A 25,057-nucleotide genomic window follows, 5' to 3' on the forward strand; every position below is an offset into this window, starting at 1 on the left:
CATCATAGAAACCAATTTGACAAAATAAAAAGATTTAGAGATCCTTAGTTTCAAAAGAAAGAAACAAATAGACAAACAATATTTCAAAATAACAAAGATAAAAGGTTTTAATGGTCCATAAAGAGATTTACAAACATAGTTTTAAAATAAATGCATACCAAACTTAGAACATAAACCAACAAAGAGTTTAGATATGATCATTCTTAAATACCGCCAAAATCCTATTGATATCAAACGATGTCACATCAGCATTATCTTCTCCAGCGGTTGTTCCATTAGGAGCTGGCTCTTGACAGAAACCATCGTGGTCGCTATAGTGTTTTTTCTCCTGTAAATGTGAGTTGTGAATGTTGCTTCCTTCCTTGCTTACTTCTAGATTACGGCTCATGAAATCAAAAAGGTGTGGCCTTTGTTGATTCGTAGTCATTATTGGATTGTAGTTCATGTTATGATGCTGGAAAGGTTGAGAGACTGACTCAACCAAATTATGAAAAATATCATTTGTGGTGGTCTTAATTGCCTCGACTTGTACTTCAAATGGAAATAGAGGTGGATCACGAAGAGGAGTAAACTGCATGGAATCTAGCTTCTTCCTACAACATATGATATTATCCTTTAAGAAAGATATCAAGGTGTAGATCTCACTCAAGGTAAGATCACCAATTCTACGACCGCTTTGTAGTTGAATCATCAACTCATTAGTAACATACTCCTTTTTCTGCTTATCGATCTTCATCAGTTCCTCATGAATCTTCTTCGTCTTGTCATTTAGGTATGACTCGACACTCGTCTGTTTTTTGTTCTGCTTGAACTTTGGAAAGGAAAAAAACTCGTCTAGGAGGCCATGAGTTTTCTCAGCAGATGGCCACACCACTGGTTCAGCCTCATTAGGACTAAAAATGATCGTGCAAGCCCTTACATCGCACAATATGCTTAGTTCATTCACCTTTTTCACTAACCCTGCCCTCCTTCTTTTCAATGTCATTGATCTGGAGTAGTCACTCTCTATCCATGCAAGATTTACTTTTTTTCCTGTCATGTTTACTCCTTGATTTTAGTTTTACTCCTTTTAAAAGTGAAATGTTGTTGGGTATATGAAAAAAGAATAACGTGGGAATCTATATATATAATGGGAGAGTTTCTCTCCTCTTAGGGTGTCCACATCATCACCACATTAATATTATAGGTCCCACCAACAATTATTTCAAAATATTTAATTTTATGGTTAATACATCTCATTATCAAAGAAGTAATCATCAATTAATGCATAATTTTAAATAAAGGTTACTTGAATAAGAATAACATAAGTGTAACATATATACATATAAAACATTTAAAATTAATTTTATGTTAATATATAACTTAAAATGAACATAACCCCTAAATATTTAATTAAGAAATAAAAAATAATTATGAAAATTTTATAAAGATATCAATGTTATTTAAGATGGATAAAAGGATTCTTAATGAAATTTATTATACAATTACAAACAAATAATAACTTATTAAAAATAAAATAAAACATTAAAAACTATCATTTTAAGAATAATAAGGAAACCTCAAATATAATTTAGGATGAACAAAATTGAAATGGAAAGCTATAAGAGTTTTTTTTTTTTTAATAATAAGAAGATATTCATATTTCATGAAAACATTAACTTAAAGAGATAATAATGAAATAGTAAATGGTTAAAATAATAATATTTTTAGATTAAAAAAATAAATGGTTAAATGTTATAGTAAATGTATGTTTGTATAAGTTTTTAAAGATAAAAGAAATAATTTATATTTAAAATTATATTTCGAGAGAGTAATAGTATAGATTCACATTGACGAAAAAAATAGAAAGATTCAATGTATCTTAATATTAAATTAGAGTAAAATATAAGAATAAAAACAATACAATTATATCTACATTATTTCGAGATAGTAATAGTATAGATTCACATTGATGAAAAAAATAGAAAGATTCATTGTATCTAAATATTAAATTAGAGTAAAATATAAGAATAAAAATAATACAATTATATCTACATTATTGTTTGCTTTCTAAATAAAAATTGAATATGTTTAAATATAGGTAAAAATCTAAATAAGTACTATTGAGAAAATTATAACAAATATATATCTTTCGTAAAATTACATTACACTGAAGCACGAAAACCATATAACTGATAAACGAAAGATAAACTAAGAAGATGAAAATGAGGAAATAGTTTTGAGTTAAGAATCAATTTAAAGTTTTATTATATGTAAGTGAGCATAGAAGATAATAGAAGAGTAGATGTTGGAAAGCGAACAAATGCATCATAGAAGATGACGAAAAAATGTTTGAAGATCCTGAAGCATCAGATATATGTATGCATATGACTAAACGAAATTCATCGGATATATGTATGCACTATAGATAATTTGGTTTAGTAAACCAGACTATCATATTCAACATCGGGTTAAATCGTCGAACCATGTAAGCATAGTAGGATAGATAAGATAAAGACATTTATGATTTGGTCAAAACTTTCCTTTAGGTATTATGGTCTTGCTTCAATAGATAAATTATGCTCTCCAAACCTATTGAAGTGGCATGAATATTACGTTTATATATTTTCATAGATTGATGTTCAAACTTAGCAAATTTACTTTTAGTACGAGGTACGATAGGTCAAAACATCAAGAAAAATATACTTACAAGATTTGTTTATGGAAATAACTCTCTTTTTGATAAAGTCCATTGATAACTACCGAGACCGATTCATCTTATATAATTTTTATTATTACGTGGTACCTACCAAATATATTTTATAATTTCTATGTTGTATATTGTTTCGTAAAACAAGTATAAATATATAGAGTTTTTGAAATTCAAACGATTATGATTAGTTTTAACATTTTGTATTGTAACCCGTTGAAATTTGGTATCCCGCGCAACGCGCGGGCGAGTAAATCTAGTCCATATAAATAGAGAGTTCAAATAAAGAGATAAGATTTCGGATACCGATACTAGTCAAAAGAAAAGATGTAAAATTAATTACTACTTACTAAAAAGTGTTGAATGTTTATTGTGGCTTTTCAGTTAAACCAAAACTTTTCGATACTAGTCAAAAGAAAAGATGTAAAATTAATTACTACTTAGTAAAAAGTGTTGAATATTGTTTATTGTGGCTTTTAAGTTAAACCAAAGATTTTTTGATCCAAACAAAGTTGAAATATCAATTCAAAAACTAAATATTTCCTTTGATATAGTTTGAGTAGTTATTTTCCAAATACTAAATATACCTTAACCGATGTTTTACCAAAATAAAATGGTTATAAACTAAACTTATTTTCATAAAAGAGTAATAGAATTTGCATAAGTTCTTAAAAGGGAAATGAAAATTCTACTTAAATATATTAGATTTGGTTTGGTTTTACATTGATTATTCTTTTAAAACCAATTAAATTATTAGACCAATACTAAAAGAAGATTAAACCACCAACACGTTAAAATCTCTATGGTGGTTATGTTATTACATGGAATTAATTATACTATTTGTATATCACTATTGCATTTCTGTCCATATTTGCGATCATAGTCAATATACTTTTAATTCATTATTTTGTCATCATTTTATGCTACAAATTATATTGACTACATTATTTTTATTATTTTGAATCATATTTATTCATAGTGTTTGACAATTATTTTGGGAACTAAATGTTGACCATAAAAATTAAAAGAAAAAAAAAATTAAATATTTTACCATATATGTACATTTTTTTACTCTTGAAGTCTTTATTTATTAATTTGTTTTTAAATACTAGTGTATTAAGAATATTTATATCCAACTAAAGGAATCCCTTGAAATATCACATTAGACGTCTTATAAAAGGTATCCAAATATTTCTTAATCTTGGGGGTGTTATTGGTTCCTAATTTACAAAAACTTTTGATGACTTTAATAAAATCATATAAACTAAATTAATGAAAGATTCTAAACTATTACTAGAGAGTTTTCTATAATTTTGTTCATTAGTTTTTTTATAAGCTTATAAATTTTTCCAAACAATCTTTCTATTTTGATGATATTTTCATGACTTTATTTTGTGAAGAAAAGTGTAAAACGTCATAAACCAATAACATAATAATTTAACTGAGATTTACCTAGAATGACTCTAAACTTAGCTAATATAACTCAATTGACACTCAGTTTCATTTAGTGAACTAGACTAACCCACATTTTAAGTAAAAAGACTAATTAACCTTTGTAGTTAATATTAATAACAATCATGCCATTTGCCATTTAAAAAAGAAAAAAAAAATAACAAAATAAACAAATATGTAAACAAAGAAAAAAATGTCGAGAAAAAGAAATCAAATCGACAAAAGTTTTGAGACTCTCTTCTCCGTCGGTTCCACTAAAAACCCTAGAATCATCTCTAATCTTCAGCCGCCTCTGTTTGATATCGTAGTCTGCATGCCGAAATCGTGTTGATTTCGAGGATACATGGGTCATTAACTTTCCGGTGGTGGTTTGAATTACCGGTGGTGGCGTTTACGAGATCTCTAGAGACTGAATCGGTGCTTCCCTTGGTTCATCAGCATTGTTATAGGTAAGTTTCTAACATTTAAACCCCAATGAAACCCAAACCGTCGATTTTGTTTATTGAGTATTTATCTTCTCCGATGCTTTTTTGATTCCGGCGTTTAGGTGATCTCCGGCTACAAATCGCTGAGTTGTTTTGGAAGTCGGCTTCAGAACAAGGTAAACTCTTTAACAATGGGTCTAAAGCTTTTGTAATTTCTCGATGTGTTGTGGAGTCTTCGAAATCGATTTTTGATATTCATAAATTGTTTAACAACAGTGTATGATTTTGCTTTCACTTTGCTTTCAACAGTGTATGATTACCTTTACCCAGATATTTTCCCATTCAATTTTGCTTTCGATTTTGCTTTCACTTTGCTTTCAATTTTGCTTTCAATTATGATTAACCCCTGAGTTTTTTTTTGCAGATCGACCACCGTCATCTCAGTAGCTACATTGTTCTTCCGGTTTCCAGTAAAATTTAACCTAATTTCGTCGGAATGTTTTTTGTAAAATTCGTTCGCGCCTTTTCGATTTACATGACCACAGATTTTGTTGAAGTTCTCACAGATTTTTCAAGTTTTGGTTTTATGCAAATTGCTATTTCTCTTACATTTTTCGGATTCAAAAATTTTACAAACTTTTCTTCCCGCCTCTGTTTTGTTTTTGGTTTTTGCTTTTGACTGTTGTTATCCCAGATTTATTGAATGTTTGCATTTCTTAAGTGACAGATTTTTAGGAATTTTGTGACAGATTTCTTAAGTAACAGATTTTTCAGTGACAGATTTTTAAGTAAAAGCTTTAACAATCATGTTTGTATTTTGTTTATGTGATTAGGAATGGCGTCTTCTAGTCAAATCCTCAAGTACCCTCCGCGACTGTATGAAGAAGGAAAATCACCTTTGCAAAATAGGAGCATGAACCACAGCTGCTATTTTTTTCAAATTGGGAAGATCAGAGAAGGATTAGGTCCGGATGTGTGGGATGGTTTGATGAAATCAACACTTGGAGTGTTTATAAAATTGACTGATGTTGAATACACATGGGCTGCCCAGACCGTTCATTACTTCCTCACAAATCAGCTGCGAGTCGACAACTCTCACGAGATTTGGTGTTTGATTGATCAAAGGCCAATCAGATTTTCTCTTTATGAATTCGCGGACGTAACGGGGCTCAATTGTGATTTTATTGACGAGTCAGACACATGTGAAGCTGCTTACCATGAGTTCTGGAATGAAATGGGTGTTGGAACGTCCGATGGGCCTTTGTTTTCTGAGTTGGAGCATGTAATGGATATTAGCAAGGCATGGAATTATGTAATGGATATTAGCAAGGCAAATTGCAGTTACCGAAACCCCTTATGCCTTCCTCTTTTGATTCAACATGAACTTTCTCTTTCACTTCAACACAAAGTCGAACAGTAGCATTCTTCGTTTGGCCCAAAAAAGACTGAAACTGTCTATTATTACCAATAATTACGGGTGGTATATATGCTAGTAATTTCTTTGAATTTGAGATCTTGTAACTCAAAACAACTTCGACTACCCTGTTATCCAAGCCGTAGTCCTCATACACCATTGAAATGAAATCATCATAACTGGTTTCACTGTTGTTACCTTCGAGTACGCGACAACCTTTACTATTATCAACGACAAAAAGCCACTTCGTTTTCTCAAAGATCCATTTTTTACATACGAGAATCACCTGATCCATGCCCAATTCATTGGACTTCGATCTCACTGCAATCAAAAGGAAGAAAAACAAAAAAAATATGGAACGACACTCAAATAGAAGGAGAGGGATGAAATCGTGAGGGATCAAAAAGAGAACAGAAACAATTGAAGCAAATTTGATCCCGAAAAGGAAGAAAAATAAAGGATGAAATCGTGAGATAGTGGGTAAGCGTAAAAGAAGAAGACAAAAACAAAAACCGTTTCTGGAGCAAAAGCCCTAGAAGAATATTATTTCTCTAAATATTAGGAATTTAATGCATTAAACGTCAATTATGACAATAATTTGTATAAATCTGTCAGAGATAATAAAAGTCTGTCGTAACTAAACGCAATCAAACCGGTTTAAACATACAAGCAAACCGGCAAGATTTGGAGTTCTGTCGAATTTGAGGCTAGATATTAAATCTCATGTAACGCGATTTTTTGAAATTTCAAAAACAAATCTGCCAACCAAAAGTCTGTCAACACTAAAAAAGTTATTCTAGTTAGAAACAAATCTGCCATAACATGACATAAGAAAATCTGTTATGCTTAGGGTCCAAAAAACAAAACTGTCATAACTAAAAACAAATCTGTTATCACTATGCGACTGTTTAGTAATTATATTTTAAAAAAAAAACCTGCTATAATACGCCAGATTTGTCAACAAATAAAGAAAATCCGCGAGTACATAAAACAACTCTGTCATCATTATATATCAATTTTTTGTGTTAAAAAATCTGTTATAAAACGACAGTTTTTTAAAAAAATCCTAAAATATGTTGTCAGAATAAAGAAAAGTCTGCGGTTGGAAAACAAATCTGTGGCAGATTTATTTTATAACCATTCAAAATCTAAAAATTTTAGGAAAATCTGTGGATACAACATACAACAAATCTGTCGCGAAAAAAAAATCTGCGGAAAAATATAAATCTGTCATTACTAAATCAAACAAAGTCTGTGGTACAAAAAAAGTCTGTCGAAGAAAGTCTGTGGTGGATCAAATAGTCTGTCGTACTAAATAAATCTGTCGCAACATGAGCCACAGATTTAACAAAAACGAGAGTGGCAGTATCGTAAATAAATTGTATTTTTTGCCACGCTGGAATTAAATATTAATGGCATTCCTGTAATATGTTTTTTCTCTACAAAGCACAACAGGAGCATTTTAGTCATAAATATTACTCATATAACCCATATTTTTGGTATGCCATTCTAGTAATTAAACACAAATTATGGGTCACTCTAGTAAATTTCCCATAATTTAATTCATTAACAATCATCGATTCTTTTGTTTTAATTGAATAACACAAAACTTTTATTGACTTTATAAAAGTTTGAATCCAATAACTCCAGATTTTTGAAGATTTGAGATTACTTTTTACAAATCTTTAATTAATAACACCAAAATTTAACGAACTTTTAAAAAATCTTAATTGAATAACAGCAGATTCTACATAACATTTAAAGACATTAAAACTCTATTTAAATCACAAACCAATAACACTAAAATACTAAAAATACCCTACCCACATAAAGCACAATAGAACATGCCATGTTTCTTGTAGTTATGTTCAGACCTGAATTTTCTTTTAAATCTCAGGGCTTAATCTTGTTGTTACGGTTATGACGAAGTACAGTTCAATACGGTTTGATATGAATCTTGTGATAGTAATTTGCAGGAATGATAAGAGCATGATCCCGAAGAAAATGTGAGTTCTCATGTTTTCAAACCTCTTCTATTATTTAGGTTTTTTCTTTTCCTTGAGGATAAGAAAAGATTTAAGTTGGGAGAGTTGATGTGTTGCGTTTTACCACTTTTGAGTCTTTTGTCGAGTCTAAGCGTCTTTTAGATGTTTTTAGAGTCTGTCGAGTCGTTTTGAGTCATTTCAGGTGCTACAATAGAGATGGCTGAAGTTTGGAGCAAAAAGCATTGAAACCCGCTTAAAGATTATGAAAATACGTTCATACTAGTTGACCTGACCTATTCACCCAACCAGAGGTAGGGCGAGTCAATAAATCTACTGATCCATCCAATCGACCTGACCTATATAAAATTATAGGGCCCAAACTAATGTTACACAAAGTTATAGAAGAATACTTGTACTGTTATTTTTTTGCGCGATTGTCCCGCCATTACTTTAGTCATCGTCCTCATTAATCAGCAGATGTTTTTTAATTCGCCCTACCTCTGGTCGGGTGAATAGGTCGGGTGAGGTTAACTTAAAGGTAACATATATACATATAAAATACTTAAAATTAAATTTTTGGTAATATATAACTTAAATGAACATAATCCCTAAATATATAATTAAGAAATAAAAATAATAATGAAAATTTCATAGAAATACCAATGTTATTTAAGATGGGCAAAATGATTCTTAATGAAATTTATTATACAATTACAAAAAAAATAACTTATCAGAAACAAAAAGGTTTAAAAACTATCGTTATCAAGACTAATAAGGAAACCTCAAATATAATTTAGGATGAAAAAAATAATTGAAATGGAAGGCTATAAGAGTTTTTTTTAATAATAAGAAGATATTCGTATTTTCTAGAAACATTAACTTAAAGAGATGACAATGAAGTGGAAGAAATCTATTTAAAATAATATTATTTTTTAGATTAAAAATAAATGGTTAGATGTTATAATAAATTTATAATGTATAAGTTTTTTAAGATATAAGAAATAATTCATTTTTAAAATTGGAAATTATATTTAGAAAAACAAAAGTAGAAATTGACATTGACAAAAAAAATAATAAGATTGATTGTATCTTAGTATTTTATTATAGTAAAATGTAACAATTATATCTGTATTATTGTTTGCTTTCTAAATAAAAAAAGGTTAAAATATTTAAATATAGGTAAAAATCAAAATAAGTGTAGAGACAATTTTCATAAATATATATCTTCCGTAAAATTATATTACGCTCAAGCATGAAAATCATATTATTAATAAGAGAAAATAGACTAAGAAGATGAAAATGAGAAAATAATTTTGAGTCAAGAATGCATTCAAAGTTTTATTATATGTAAGTGTTCATAGAAGATAAAAGAATATTAGATATTGGGAGGCGTACAAGTGCATCATAGAAGATGACGAAAAAATGACAGAGAAAAAGTATTTGAAGAGAAATTGACTAATGCTTGAAGCATCGGATATATGTATGCACATGACTAAAGTAAATTCATCGGATATATGTATGCACTATCATATAGTTTGATTTAGTAAACCAGACTATCATATTCAGCATTGGGTTAAACCGTTTGTGGATGTCGGGTTCACACACTCAAGTATTTGATTAAGTGGGAAAGATTATTCTTGAGGGACAAAAATGAATGTGTAAAAACTTGTGAATTGTTACAAAAATTGCTATAATATTTCTTTCTTGAGAGGAAGATCCCTTTACATGGCCATTGGCCTTTCTATTTATACATAGAGAATTGACATTAAAATGAATAATTAAGTACAATTATTCCCTCTTAAATGTGTCCGTTTTGATTCTTTGACTTTAATGCTCAACGTTTGAATTTGAGTTGACTCTGATCTTTATGGGCCTCGCCTTTCTGGCCCAAGCGTCCCCGAACCGACTTGCCCGCATCTTTCACACCGAACTCGTGTCTCAGTGCAGCCACTTCGAATTCCCGAGGTGGTGACAACCACCTCGACCGTTCCTTCGGCTCATGGGTCCAATGCTCAAGTGGCCAAAGATTGCGCTCGAGAATCTTTCTGATTTCCCGCCGAAAATCTCATCACTCCTTTAATTTCGGCACTAGCCTTTTTTAACCTAGTGACATCTGTCATCATTATGACCGTACATTGATTAATTACTATTAAAACGGAAAAAACCTTCCCACTACCCACACAACTTCCGAGGCGGTTTCATCATTAGCTTGAGGTAACTTCTTTTCACCATTACTCTCTTCTTTTTCTTTTGTACTTTAATCGGAGCCTCTCTCTTTGTTTCCTCACAAAAACCCCTCTTCGCCGGATCTTGAATTTTTTCCTTCTTCCCAATGACTTCCGATTCTGATAGACCCGAGTCTCCGTCTTTCGATGAGAGGCGTTCTAGCAATGATGAGTGCACCCGCTCTGATGATATTGCCGGTCCGCACTATAGGTCCACTTGTACTCTTCAATCCCTCGAGTGGTTGAGAGAGCTTTGCCGGATTCCGCCGGAAATCATGGCGGAAGCACAAATAGCCTCCCCCACAGAATCCCCAGAGAACCATCGCGATGGTTACTTCTGTGTGTACGAGATTTATTTCAAGGGTTGCGGGCTGACCTTTCCTCTTCCCGAAGCCCTAGTTCTATACCTAGCGGCTCTTGAAATCGCTCTTCCTCAATTAACCCCCAATCTCCTCCGTACTATTCTTGGAATTATAACAATCGCGGCGGAGGCCGGTTACGTTGTCGGAGTTACTGAACTAAATGAGCTTCTAAGCGTGAGAAGTTCATCGAAGAAAACGGGGTATTTCTCAGCATATCCTAATGCCAACAGGAACATCATTTCACATCTTCCGAACAAGGATGAAAATTGGCATCATCCTTGGTTTCTGATTAAGAAAACTCCCGCTTCGATCGGAAATCTTGCAGATTTTCTCCCTTCGAAGTGGTCTGCGAAACCCGGTAGTGATTAGGTCGCCCGTATCTTTCCCGGTTGTTTTTTTATCTTTATTGACTAACACCGTTGTTTCATTTCGCAGCTTTCGTCGCCTCCACTCTCCCATCTGAAGAGTTCATCGAATTCTTCAAAATAATTCTTGAAGGGGAAACCCTTTGGAATTCTTTCACTATTGAACGATTCCTAGAAGCTAACCACAGACTCAGGATGAGTCCACCTGGTCATCTTCACCAGATTCCGCCTCCTCCCTCAACTCAGGGAATGTCATCTCGGGCCCTTGCGGCCAAGCGTAAGTTGCTTTCCAAGCCGACGGCTGAGGCTTGCGAGGAGAAGAAAAAGTTTCTCGCGACTTCTATAGACAAGAAGGATTACAGTAGGACCTTGCTGGTTGATGATGGCAGCACCGAGGGAGCTCGATCTGTCGCTTCCTTCAGATTAACTCCTCGTCGCGATCGTCGCGACTCACGTTCTCCTCGGAGGGATCAATCTCCTCGCCGTGACTCACCTCGTCCTCCCCGAGATGATTTTAGTAACGAACCAATTAAGAACTTGGTTCGCCGGAAGAGAGACAAGTCCTCTCGCAGTGATTCTTCCCCGCGGAGGGAAAAGTCAAGGGCCCGGACTGACCGCTCACCTCGATCATCCCCTCCTCCTGAACCAATGGGTCCTCCACGACCGGTTGATATGTCTTCCTCTTCCCAGCCTGATAGTGGAAAGACTGCCCGGAGTGCGTCTCCGAAAAAGGGAGATTCTGAGTCTCGAGATGCTTCCTCGAGGTTAAAACCTGCTCTTGTCCCTCAAGTCAAATCGCTTTCAGGTTCGGTGATTCATACAGTCTTCAACGTTTTTTTTTTTATTTCCATTAAGATTTCGATTTTTACAACTCTTCTTTCTTCGCAGCTATGGAGAAAGAGGGCAGCGTCTTCCGATGCTTCAAGACCCGATCGGGTTCGATCTTGCCAGACTTCGACAAATGGCGCCCTGCGATTCGTGAACGCTATTTGCTTCACGCGCATCACTCATCTCGGGTTAGTTCCGTTTTTTTTTTTTTTTTTTTTTGCTACGCCATTCTGCAAACTGACTCGCCATCCCGGGTTCATGTATAATGCCAGGCTCATAGCGAATTTAACGACATGATCGAACATTACGAAGGGTTGGTCATTGGACGGGAGAAGGAGATTGACATGTGGAAAAAGAAACTCTCTGCCCTTGAGGCTGAACTCAGTTCTTCTGCCGGCTCCAAGCACGATCTGGAGGACAAGGTCTACAGTTTAACATCCGAGCTTGCGCAGATAAAGGGGGAGCTGCAGGGTCAGTACGACCAGAACTTCAAGCTCCAGGAAGAGTTTTCTGGTGTCCAGGGTAGGCTTCAAGAGTCCGAATCAAACGCTGATTCCCTGAACAACCAACTCATCGAGCTTAACGCGAAGTACAAGGCGATTGCCAAATTGCGTGACTCCGAGTTGGCGAGGTCGGCATCAAAAGCCAGAAAAGAGGTTAAGGGACGCGGGATGGAGTTGATCCAAGGGGCCATCCGATTCATGCAGACTGAGAAGGCTAGGTCTGATTTGGAATCAGACATCAAGGAGCACGAGAGCAACCTGATCCTGCTGGATCAAATCCATGACACAGATTTCTCCGAGGAGCAAGAGAGAACCGAACTGTCGGCTAATCTTTCTGAAAAGCGGAGTCGCTTGGCAGCTCTTCCTACTTCGACCTTCAACCCTCAGGACTTCGAGGAGTTCTTCACTGAATCGCCTCCTATAAGTGAATCAGGTCTAGACTGGGCAGGTAATGCTCGGCTCCTGATATTTATTACCTTTTCTTACCTTGTACCTTTGATTGACTGGAATTATTATTCCTAGGCTCAAGTGAGACGGAAAACGTTGTCCCGCCCGTAGTTCCTATGGTACCGGAGGTCACTCCGGAGGTTGGATCAGGAGTTTCATCTGACCAAGCGGCTGCCAAGGAGGCGAATGAAGCTTCGACTGTTGAGCCGGATTCCGAGGTGGCTGCTGCTCCGTAGTGGCTGTGTCCACTTTAAATTGGGAATTGTCCCTTTAATTTTAAGACTTAATTTCGAACTTGTCTTTGCCTAAGGAGGCTTTATTATTTTCTTTTGAACAAGACATTTGCCTGAGGAGGCTTTTAAACCTTTCTAGGTTGTGACCCAAGGGGGTTTGGTTAAATTTATATGCGGGTTTGCAAAGTCCGCTTTTAACCTTTTGTGGCCTTGTGGTTATGCTTTTGAGATTTTTAGGTTGATCAGACCTTTCTCTTTAGGATGCGAGAACTGAGCTCGGCTTAAAGCGAGTTCCCCACTTCGGGTTTAGTCAACTCGATAAACTTACTGGGCTTGGGCCTTAGAAACTTTTGTAATTAATGCGATGGTTGCGCTTTCCCTTCTTATAAGTAAGGAAAACGGCTCGTCTTTTAATGCAATAACTGCCTTTTCTCGATTTTCCAAAAATGGTTTAATCCATTCGGACACGCTACCATTAATGGCTCTATGGTTCCAAGACAAACCCTAAATCATTATAAATAAAGGCTTACCTACCTCCAAGCTTTATTTAAACATGTTTTTAGAATCTTACTTGAGAAATATTTCGAGAATGGAAAACGAAACAGTAGCCCCCATCGATCCCGGCAGCCCACTCTTCTTGTCCGGCGACGGCTTTGAACCGGCCGGCGTTCTCTTCCCTCACGCCGTATTTCACTTTCCTTCAAAGGAGAAGAAAGAGGCTTGCGACTTTGTCGACAAGGTAAATATTTAAAGTTTTTGACTTAAAACCTTTTTGTTTTATCTTATTCATTCATCTTTACGCTAGGTTGTCGACAAGCACCGTTGCTTGTGTGAAGAGAGGCAACGGCTGGGCCTTAAAAGGCAAACACTCGAGACTCGTATTGCTCGGGTGGAGAGGAAGATACGGGCCTTGGAGAGTGATCCCTTTCAATGGGAGTGGCGGAACTTTGACTCCGTCGCTGAGATCCCGAAGATGCTTCGGATGTATCTCCGCGCTAAAGGAGTCCCGGGTCCCGTGAACACCCCTGTCTGCGCTGTTCCATCTGACAGTGAAGAGGAAGACGATTTGGAGGAGGAGGCCAGCAACTGTCGGAAACGCGTTCGGGATCGTTCCGAAGTAGATGCCAAGAACAAGGCGTCCACTTCGAAGACTAAACCGGCGATGAAGGAGCCTGTTCCTGAGCCTCTCCCATAAATGTTTTTTAACTTCTTCACTTTTTTTTTTTTAAAACTCGTAATGGGCTTCGGCCCCTTTTTATTTATGGAAATATTCGCAACTTTCCTTTCTTTTCGAATATCTCGGAGATGCGTCTTTTAATGCAGGATCTGCTCGAGGGCATAAATCTCTCCGCGAATCACTCCATTCTTTGGATAGAATCCGCAGCTTGCTAAGGATATGGGGTTCCTATAAATTATAGTTTCAATTTCCCTTTACTCCTCACCACTCTTTTTATTTTAGCAGGTATGGAGTTCAATCTTCGCTGTTCAGAATCTATGCCCGACTTCTCCAGAATCGGAATGATAAACGAAGATGTTCCAAATGAGCCAAGCAGGCAGCCTCCTCCACTTCGCGGCTTCTTGAGATCTCAGATCCGAGCCCCATGTGCTTTGATCAGGGATCTCCCAATCAGAGACCAAGGAACAGCGACGGCGTTCATAGAGGCACTCGAGCTTCAACACCAGAAGCTTATGTCGGAAAAGAGGAGACTTCGGAAGAGGATTAACCGGATGCAACGCAGGCTTACTACAGTGTCAAGAGATCTTCACATCCTTGAGTCTCACCCCGGAGAGTGGATTGAGCTTGGAATTTCAGATTTTGCTCGAATTCCGGACTGCATGATGCCAATCCTCGATCTTGCTGGTCAAGGAGTTGAAGTGTTCTGCTCGTCAACAAGATTTTCATAGTCCGAAGTGTACGATGAGGGACATTCCGTCTTTTGAATAAACGCTCTATTTCCAATTTCTTGTATGTTCGTTTAGCCGAACCTTCTATTTGCTTCACTTGTTCGCATAGTCGAAACTTTTTCCTTTAATAAAGAAATGAAACAAATTTTTATTAATAGCTGAACTCGTTTTTGAGCTGCCTACGTACCCATCTCGGGATCAAGCCACACCGTAGTTCATGTACATAAACAATGCATGTAGCTTTAAACATAAAATTTCTTTAGGTTGATCACATTCCAAGGTCGCTTGACTGGATTGTCTTCTAAATCTTTCAACCTGTAAACACCGTTTCGAACCACCTCGGTAATAATGTAAGGTCCTTCCCAATTAATACCGAGTTTTCCGGCACCTTCTTCTTTTTTGTTGTCAAAGACGCGCCTTAATACGTAATCTCCCACGAAGAACGGCCTACTTTTAACCTTTGAATTGTAATACCGGGCTGCTGCCTGTTGGTAATTCTGGATCCGAATTAGAGCTTGATCACGCCTTTCATTTATGGTATCTAGTGAATCGTTAAGCATTGCTGAATTTTCTTCCTCATTTAACGGTGCTTCTGTTCGACGAAGTCCGGGCACATTGAGTTCAGCTGGTACTACCGCCTCCATGCCATAAACCAAAGAGAATGGAGTTTCTCCTGTAGGTCGCCTAGGGTTTGTACGATAGGCCCACAGGACGGGTTGGAGTTCTTCATACCATCCTCCCTTTAGATGACTTAAGCGTTTCTTGAGATTGCTTAATATTGTCTTGTTCGCGGCTTCAGCTTGTCCGTTTCCTTGCGGATATCGTGGAGTAGAATAACTAACTTTGATTCCCCAGTCCGCACAAAAGGCATCAAACTCGTGTGAAATGAATTGTGGTCCATTATCAGTGACTATTTCGTACGGAACTCCATGTCGACATATAATGTTTTTCCAAATAAAGGTCTTCACCGCCGAATCCTTGATACCAACATACGCCTCAGCTTCAATCCATTTCGAAAAGTAGTCCGTAAGGACTAAAAGGTACTGTACACCTCGAGTTGATTTGTGCAATGGTCCAATGATGTCCATTGACCACCTCATAAACGGGTATGGGGCGGAAATGGAGGAGAATAACTCCGACGGTTGATGGATCAATGGTGCATGGAGCTGACAGCGCTTGCATCTTTGGGCGAACTTAACACAATCTGTGATCATAGTGGGCCAAAAATACCCCATTCTTTTAACTTTAAAAGCCATAGCTCTTCCTGATGAATGACTCCCACATAATCCTTCGTGCACCTCGCTCATGACAATTTCGACTTCGGGCCCAAAAATGCATAATAGGTAAGGGTCACTGACACCTCGTCTATACAACGCATCCTTTGACAGACAAAATTTCGCGCTAACGACTTTCATTTTCCTGGCCTGCCATTTATTCTTTGGGAGCTCACCTGTCATGATGTAGTGCTTTATTGGCTCCCTCCAGTCAGCCCCCCAGTCTTTAGCCGGAATTTGGTCAACTTTGTGAAATATCCGTGGCTCTGGTTCGGGATGTTCGTTTGGTTCAAGAATATTCTCCTCGATTAATGGCTCGGTTTCTAACATCGTTTCTGGAATCACTTCTTCAGCTAAGACAACGGGTTCCTTGTTAGATGTATTTGATCCCTTTGACTTCCTTCGTTTGTTTGAAGGCGGTTCGATATCTGGTTCGCCGCGGTCGCGTGCCGCTGCTCGAGATCTTGTAATGGCGAGGGTCTCTTTGCTGTCTTGAATGCTTCGCTCCGAAATGCATTCCACTGGAATAACTCTCTTTAACTCGGGATCTGATGTTGACGCCAATGCGGCAAGTGCATCCGCAGTTGTATTCTCTCCCCGAGGTATGCGGATTAATTCGAATTTCGAAAAATTTTTAGATAAATCCTTCACCACTTCGAGGTACGCTTCCATTCTTGAATCTCTGGCTTCATAGTCTCCATTAAATTGGTTAACTACTAATTGCGAATCGCAATAAGCCAATATTTCCTTAGCTCCAAGTCCTTGTGCTAGTCGAAGTCCGGCAATAAGGGCTTCGTATTCTGCCTCGTTGTTGGAAGCATTGAATAACAATCGGAATGATTGTTCTAGAATTTCTGATGTTGGAGATTCCAACTTGATTCCCACTCCAGATCCTTGTTTTGTTGAAGACCCGTCTACGTGTAATTTCCAAATTTGGTTCTCCGGTTGCTCTATCGTTCCAGGTATTGGTAGTTCGGTCAGGAAGTCTGCTAAGACCTGAGCCTTCATACTGATTCGGTTTTTGAACTCTATGTCGTACTCGCTTAATTCCACCGCCCATTTCGCCAAACGTCCGGACTGACTTGGACTATGAAGTATTGTTCGGAGTGGTTGGTTAGTTAATACTTCAACCGGATGGGACTGAAAATATGGACGCAGCTTCCGAGCCGAAGTTACCACCGCGAGTGCAAGCTTTTCCATCATTGTGTACCTGGTTTCCGGATCCGTCATTGACTTGCTCACGTAGTAAATTGGCTTCTGCTCTCCACGGTCTTCCCGAACCAAGACTCCACTAACCGCGTGGTTTGAAACTGATACGTACAAATAAAGTTTTTCGTCCACTTCCGGTTTGGACAGTATAGGCGGAGTGGTTAAGTATGCCTTAAGCTGCCCAAAAGCTTCTTCACATTTCTCATCCCAAAGGAATCCTTTGTTCCCTTTTAGAATTTGGTAGAAAGGCAACGACTTATCTGTTGACCTCGAGATAAAACGATTCAAAGCCGCAATCCGCCCAGTCAATCGTTGTACTTCTTTGAAGTTTCTTGGAGATGGCATGTTTAGAAAGGCGTTAATTTGATTTGGATTGGCTTCAATCCCTCTTTCTGTCACGATATAGCCAAGAAATTCTCCGGATGGGACTCCAAATGTGCACTTCGCCGGGTTCAGCTCCATTTGATATTTATTGAGAATATCGAAACATTCCTCCAAATGTTTAACATGATCTTCTTTCTTCAACGATTTAACCAACATATCATCTATGTAGACTTCCATAGTCTTCCCGAGGTGATTGTGAAACATTTTGTTCACCAACCGTTGGTAAGTTGCTCCTGCATATTTCAAACCAAAATGCATTACCTTGTAACAGTAGATACCTCTATCTGTGATAAATGACGTCTTTTCTTGATCTTCGGGGTTCATCATTATCTGATTATAACCCGAGAAGGCGTCCATGAACGTTAACAGCTCATTTCCAGCGGTGGACTCCACAAGTCGATCTATATGCGGGAGCGGGAAACTATCTTTGGGACATGCTTTATTCAAGTCTGTAAAATCGATGCAAACCCTATCTTTCCCATTCTTTTTCTTGACAACGACAGTGTTTGCTATCCATTCCGGGTATTGCACTTCTCTTATGGATCCTATCTTCAAAAGTTTATCTACTTCGTCATTTACTATTTTGGCTCGCTCCACTCCGAGTTTTCTTCTTTTTTGTTTCACCGGTTTGAAGCTTGGATCTACGTTTAGTTCATGACAAATTACACTCGGATTTATGCCAGGCATGTCCGCTGCTGACCATGCAAATGATGCTTTGTTTTTCCTTAAGAGTTCGATCAAAGCTTCTTTTATTTGACCAGTCAAAGTTGCTCCAATTCGAACTTTCCGATCTGGTTTGTCTTCTTCCAATACCACTTCGACTACCACATCCTCTTTTTCCTGCCCACTAGGAAATTTTTGCCTTAGTCCTTCTTTTGCGGGCTTTGTTAATTGCTATTGGATCTTCAAACGGTGGCTAGCTAAGTAACACGTCCGTGAAGCTTCTTGGTCTCCCCGAATTGTTTCCACCCCATTTGATGTTGGAAATTTGATACATTGATGATATGTAGAGGGGACTGCTTTCATTCGGTAAATCCAGGGAGTCCCGAGGATAATGTTGTAAGCTGCGGGCTTATCGAAGACAACGAAGTCCACGATCTTCGATACCTTCTTGGCAAGGACCGGTAGCTTGATTGTTCCGAGCGACATGGCTGACTCGCTTGTGAACGCAACTAACGGAGATGGGGGTCCTACTATGTCTCCTCGGCTGATTCCCATTTTTTCTAGAGTACTTAAAAAGATCAAGTCGACCGAACTGCCTGTATCTATAAGGATCCTTGACACTTCGAAGTTAGCGACATCAAGAGTAATGACTAGAGCATCATCATGCGGTCTTTCGAGATGCCGCGTTTCTTCTTCGTTAAATGATATTGAGGCACCTTGAAAATCAATTTCTTCGCTCAAGCTTGCTTTGAGTAAGACATTTCGTCTATGCTTTTTGATGGAACTTATTGAATCTCCGCAAAATCTGGTACCTCCTAGAATCACATTGATCTTACCCTTCGATCTTCTTTGTTCTTCCTCGTTGGATAACCTTGGTCTTTTGGAATCTTGTTCTTTGGAGTTTTCCTTTGCTTCGTGGTATTCCTTCACAAAATCTTTTATATCGAATTTAGAAAGATCACCGCTAGCCCAAAGCTCTGCGAGGTGCTTTTTAAGAACGCTGCAATCCTTGGTTAAATGTCCGGTTACTTTATGAATGTCGCAATATAGACTTTCATCACGGACCCAAGTGTTTGATCTTCCTTTCCCTTGGAATTGCTTCCCGACGGTATTGTTGAAGGGTTGCGACCCAAACTTCTTTGGTCCCTTGCTCTCCCTAGGCTCGAACTTCCTGGTAGGGACGGTGATTGCGGACTTTTCTTGTTTATTCCTTTTGGCAAAACTTTCTTTTTCGTCCTCTACCTCCATCCAGTTGTTCGCGCGGAAGAGTGCATCCTGAATTGTGTCTGGTTTATGAAGTATTAAGTCTTCTTTAAACCTTGAATCATGTCGCAATCCTTTTCGTAAGGCAGATAAAGCTGATTGCTGTGAGATTCTTGGGAGTTTTGACAGCACTCCTTTGAATTTGGTGATGAAAACTCGAAGTGACTCATTAGATCCTTGCGTTAAGTTCCAAAGATCGGCATCCGAAACGCTTTTATCCATAAGGATGGAGTATTGCTTTAAGAATACAGCTGATAATTCGTCGAAATTGCTGATCGAACCTGGCTCTAATTGGGTGAACCACATTAGAGCTTGGCCACATAGATTCTCCGAAAACAGCTTGCAATAGCCTGCGTCTTCATCAGCTTCATCCAATTCGACTCTTCCTGCAGCGATCAGAAAAGCTGCGAGATAGCTTTTTGGATCCTCCAATCCGCTGTAAGGATCCAATTTGAGTTTCCGGGAATCTTTGATCCTCAAACTCGCAATTCGCGAGATGAAAGGTGTTCGCCTAGCTTCTTCAATGACTCGATTGATGTCTGGCTCTGAACTTGTAGCTTGATGAAATTTTGATTTCATTTCTTTTAATTCCTGGCTAACCTTCCTCATGGTCTTGAACTGGTCGAGGTTCTCCTGCTCATACTGAGCTGCAAGTTGTTCTTCATCTCCGAGCTGCGTCTCTTCCTCCAACGTCTGAGCTACATTATTAGTAGCACCGGGGGTTGTTTGTCCGCTGGTTTCATTTCGTGCAGCGGAACTTGGCGAGTTGAATATCCCTCTTCGGATTCCCACCGGGTTTCCTGCACTTAAAGAGCGAACACGAGTTTGTATAGTATTGACGTTTTGACTAAGAGATACCTGGGATGTTTGCAACGTATCGACGGCCTTTTCCACATCCGAGAACTTTTGTGATATGTCCGACATGGTTTGCTGCATAGCTTTGAGGGTTTCAGCCAATGATGTCTCAACGGCGTCTCCTCCGGACATTGTTGCTTATCTCGGAAATGTGATAAAGGAAAAATCTGACCACTCAAGAATCCTAATCTGTCCCCACAGACGGCGCCAAAATGTGGATGTCGGGTTCACACACTCAAGTATTTGATTAAGTGGGAAAGATTATTCTTGAGGGACAAAAATGAATGTGTAAAAACTTGTGAATTGTTACAAAAATTGCTATAATATTTCTTTCTTGAGAGGAAGATCCCTTTACATGGCCATTGGCCTTTCTATTTATACATAGAGAATTGACATTAAAATGAATAATTAAGTACAATTATTCCCTCTTAAATGTGTCCGTTTTGATTCTTTGACTTTAATGCTCAACGTTTGAATTTGAGTTGACTCTGATCTTTATGGGCCTCGCCTTTCTGGCCCAAGCGTCCCCGAACCGACTTGCCCGCATCTTTCACACCGAACTCGTGTCTCAGTGCAGCCACTTCGAATTCCCGAGGTGGTGACAACCACCTCGACCGTTCCTTCGGCTCATGGGTCCAATGGGCTTTATCCCTTATGGGCCATTATCTTGACTACGTGGCAATCTTTGGTTGATCTCGGACTTCTGGTGCGGGATCCGACACCAACACCGTTGAGGTATGTAATAAAGCGTTGTAGGATAGAAAATATAAGATAAGGACATTCATGATTTGGTCAAAAAATTTCTTAATGCATGATTGTCTTGCTTCAATAGGTAAATTGTGCTCTCCAAACCTATTGAAGTGGCATGAATATTACGTTTATATATTTTCATAAATTGATTTTCAAATTCAGCAAATTTAATTTTAGTGTTGGATACGATTAGATCAAAACCTCGAGATAGATATACTTAAAAGATCTGTTTATGGAATAAATCTCTTTTTGATAAAAGTCCATGAATGGCTACCGAGACCGATTCATCTTATATTACTTTTGTTATTACGTGGTTGTACATACCAAATATTTTTGACTCCGTTTAGAAGCTCCAAAACCAAAAACTCATAGGACTTCGGCCACACCCAAAAAGCTTTGAGAGGCATTAAGAATCTTTGTTAGTGTTTTTGGAGTCAAATATGACTAGATCTCGTGTGTATTGATATCTCTGTATTTTACCTCTTTTTAGCATACATTTGCTATGCATTTAGCTTAGTATTCACTCTTATTTACTGTCATTTGTAGTCATTTTGCATCACTTTGCATACTTAGAGTATTCTACATTAGCATAGCATGCATTCTTGCATTTTGGAGTTGTATCTGGTACATTCAGGTACTAAGGAGCAGAGCCAAAGCAGTGTACTCGAGCAGAGCCAGAGCAGTGCAAGAGCAGTGCCAGAGCAGTACTCGAGCAGTGTACTCGAGCAGAGCCAGAGCAGTGTACTCGAGCAGAGCAAGAGCAGTGCAAGAGCAGTGCAGTGCCAGAGCAGTTCCAGAGTAGTGTACTCGAGCAGATTTCTGAAGAGAAGACCAAGACATACTCGACTAACCTACTCGAACAGGCTACTCGAACTGGACCTGAGAGACTTACCCGAGCAAGATGCAACCTTTGAAGAATGGACTACTCGACCAAGCCACTCGAGTACCAGCTCGAGTAGACCCTAAACCGACTTTCTATTTTGTCGTTTTGTGTACTAGGGTTTTCTACTTTTGCTATAAATAGACCTCTTAGGGCTTTGCCCAAAGAATCTCGCTTTTATCCTCTGAACAATATTTCTCCAAACTTTTGTAATCCAAATTACTTTTGATCGTTTGAGTTTTTGCAAAAATTTCCTTCTGCAAAGTTGTTTATCTTGCTTTGATCTATAACATATGATGTTTTTAGCGATTTCTGGGTTTGTGCAAATTTCTGGGTTTGTGTTCTTGAGCATGTCTGAGTAGTGGATTAGGGTTCTTGAGGATGGGATAGATTAGGTGTGGAATCCATAGTTTATTTAGGTGGTTAAGTGTAGAATTGCTTGAATCCCTTCTGGATTAGTAGTACTTATTGCTTATTCCTTTCTGATCAACTGGGATTTGAACCCAGACATTTCCACACCCACCAGGTGTTCGATGAAATGTCTGAACCAACTACTCCAGAGATTTACATACTCTAGCCCAAGAGATTGGATGTTTAGAATGTTTATTGACTATATTAGATTGAATCTTATTGCCTGCTTTGCTAGATTTCGCTAATGATGATTAGGTCTGGAACTGGTATTGCTTGAGGATCTCTGTCACGAGAGTGGATTGATCTGTAGTTGAATCTATTGTCTAGGGATAGCCTGTTTGGATTGTTAACCACCTAAGTAGATTAAGGAGACTGCTATAATCGATTACCCTATCCTCAGGACCTTTTATCTCATTTGATTTACTTGTCTCTTTACCTGTTGCTTATTGCTGCTTAGTATTGATAGTTCTTTTTGATAGTTCTTTCTCTTATGCATGTTCACTCTTGTTCTGTAGCATGTTCGCTTAGGATTGTTAGATAAACAAACAATATCCTGCCTGGCTTGACTTAGTATTCTCTGATCACATCTTGATTGATAGTAAGAGCACCTGATTGGATTGATAACCTCTTATACTGCAATGACATGAAAGTATATTAGGGTAATTGATAGTAAAATCCTAGTATCAATTTGGCGCCGTTGCCATTTGGGTGTCTGCTTGTTACATTCAAGATTTTAGAATTGCTAAGATCAAGTTCTTTCTTTACTTTGGTTACTAACTCCTCTCTTCAGCTGCTTGATTTTGTGTTCCAGGCACTAGCTCGAGTACCAACTCAACACGTGCATGCAAACTCGTTCCAAAGGTTCTGACAATCTCATCAGCTACAGAGACAACATCAATCGTTTAGCTCGTGAGTTGAGAGAGCGTAGAGACAGAGACGGTTGTGAACAGCACAATCCAGCTGCTATGGACGAACAAGATCAAGACAATCAGGGAGTTGGGATACCAAGGAACATTGGTGATGGTGATGCACCACGCAACCATCAACAGAGACAGGGCATCGTTCCACCTCCTGTCCAGAACAACAATTTTGAGATCAAGAGTGGATTGATCTCAATGATTCAAGGTAACAAGTTTCATGGATTGCCTCTGGAAGATCCCTTGGATCACTTGGATAATTTTGATAGGCTCTGCAGCCTTACCAGGATAAATGGTGTTAGTGAAGACAGCTTCAAGCTGCGTCTGTTTCCCTTCTCGCTGGGAGACAAAGCACACCACTGGGAGAAGACACTACCTGCTGGCTCCATCACATCTTGGGATGATTGCAAGAAGGCATTCTTAACAAAGTTCTTCTCCAATTCAAGAACTGCACGTCTACGGAATGAAATCTCCAGTTTTACTCAAAAGCAGTCTGAATCCATTTGTGAGGCCTGGGAGAGATTCAAAGGCTACACTATACAGTGTCCACACCATGGTTTCAAGAAGGCTTCACTACTCAGCACACTCTACAGGGGAGTTTTGCCCAAGATCAGAATGTTACTAGACACTGCCTCTAATGGGAATTTCTTGAATAAGGATGTTGAGGAAGGCTGGGAATTGATAGAGAACTTAGCTCTATCTGATGGTAACTATAACGAGGATTTTGATCGCTCCAACAGAGGTATTGGAGATCCGGATGCAAAGCATACTAAGGAGATGGTTCAGGCTCTCAACGACAAGCTGGATAAATTTCTGCTTACTAACCAGAAACCAGTCCACTATCTCACTGAAGAAGAGCACTATCAAATCCAAGAGGGGGAGAACAATCAGGCTGCAGAAGTCAGCTATATTCAGAACCAAGGTGGCTACAACAAGGGCTACAACCCCTACCAGCATGCTCATCCAAATCTATCTTATCGGAGCACGAATGTTGCAAACCCTCAGGATCAGGTTTATCCTCAGCAACAACAGAACCAGTCCAAGCCATTCATACCATACAATCAAGGCTTTGTCCCAAAGCAGCAGTTTAGTGGCGGTTATCAACAATATAATCCACCACCCGGTTTTGCACAGCAACCCCAGCCAGCTCCACCTGCACAAGATCAAGACATGAAGCAAATGCTTCAACAGCTTCTACAAGGTCAAGCAGCTGGTGATAAGAAGATGGCTGAGATTCAAAATAAAGTTGACTGCTCCTACAATGATCTACATGTCAAGATTGAGGCTCTAAACTCCAGGATTAAGTACATGGAGAGCCAAGTTGCCTCTACTTCTGCACCTCAGAATCCAGGGCAACTGCCAGGGAAAGCTATTCAGCATCAGAAAGGTCATGTTAATGCTATTCACCTTCGCAGTGGTCGAGAGCTGCAAACTCGACCTAGCATAGCATAGCTTCAAGAGGGGGAGGATTTCATTCAGCATGAAACTCAAGTAGAAGACACCACTAAGCTAGACCAAGAGACTGTACCTAGTGATCAAGCTAAAAGCCCCCAGATCAAAGAACCAGTTGTTGATAAGAGTAAGAAGAAAGCTTTCGTTCCACCACCCTACAAGCCCA

At 38.4% G+C, this 25,057-nt stretch overlaps 2 protein-coding genes across 2 annotated transcripts; one reads left to right on the forward strand and one right to left on the reverse strand.

The window, feature by feature from the left end:
• Nucleotides 1-1,057, reverse strand: LOC110229724 (agamous-like MADS-box protein AGL80). The gene has a single exon (XM_021030479.1). The coding sequence runs from the start codon at nt 1,037-1,039 to the stop codon at nt 188-190; it is 852 nt and encodes a 283-aa protein (XP_020886138.1). The 5' UTR covers nt 1,040-1,057; the 3' UTR covers nt 1-187.
• A 3,631-nt stretch (nt 1,058-4,688) lies between these two features.
• Nucleotides 4,689-6,072, forward strand: LOC110229662. Its single transcript, XM_021030283.1, has 3 exons — nt 4,689-4,742; nt 4,991-5,036; nt 5,400-6,072. Exon 3 carries the CDS (start codon nt 5,402-5,404, stop codon nt 5,984-5,986), a length of 585 nt encoding a protein of 194 aa, XP_020885942.1. The 5' UTR covers nt 4,689-4,742; nt 4,991-5,036; nt 5,400-5,401; the 3' UTR covers nt 5,987-6,072.
• Nucleotides 6,073-25,057: the final 18,985 nt, after the last annotated feature.

Source organism: Arabidopsis lyrata (genome assembly GCF_000004255.2).
Source record: "Arabidopsis lyrata subsp. lyrata unplaced genomic scaffold ARALYscaffold_3, whole genome shotgun sequence".
NCBI classification, from domain to species: domain Eukaryota; kingdom Viridiplantae; phylum Streptophyta; class Magnoliopsida; order Brassicales; family Brassicaceae; genus Arabidopsis; species Arabidopsis lyrata.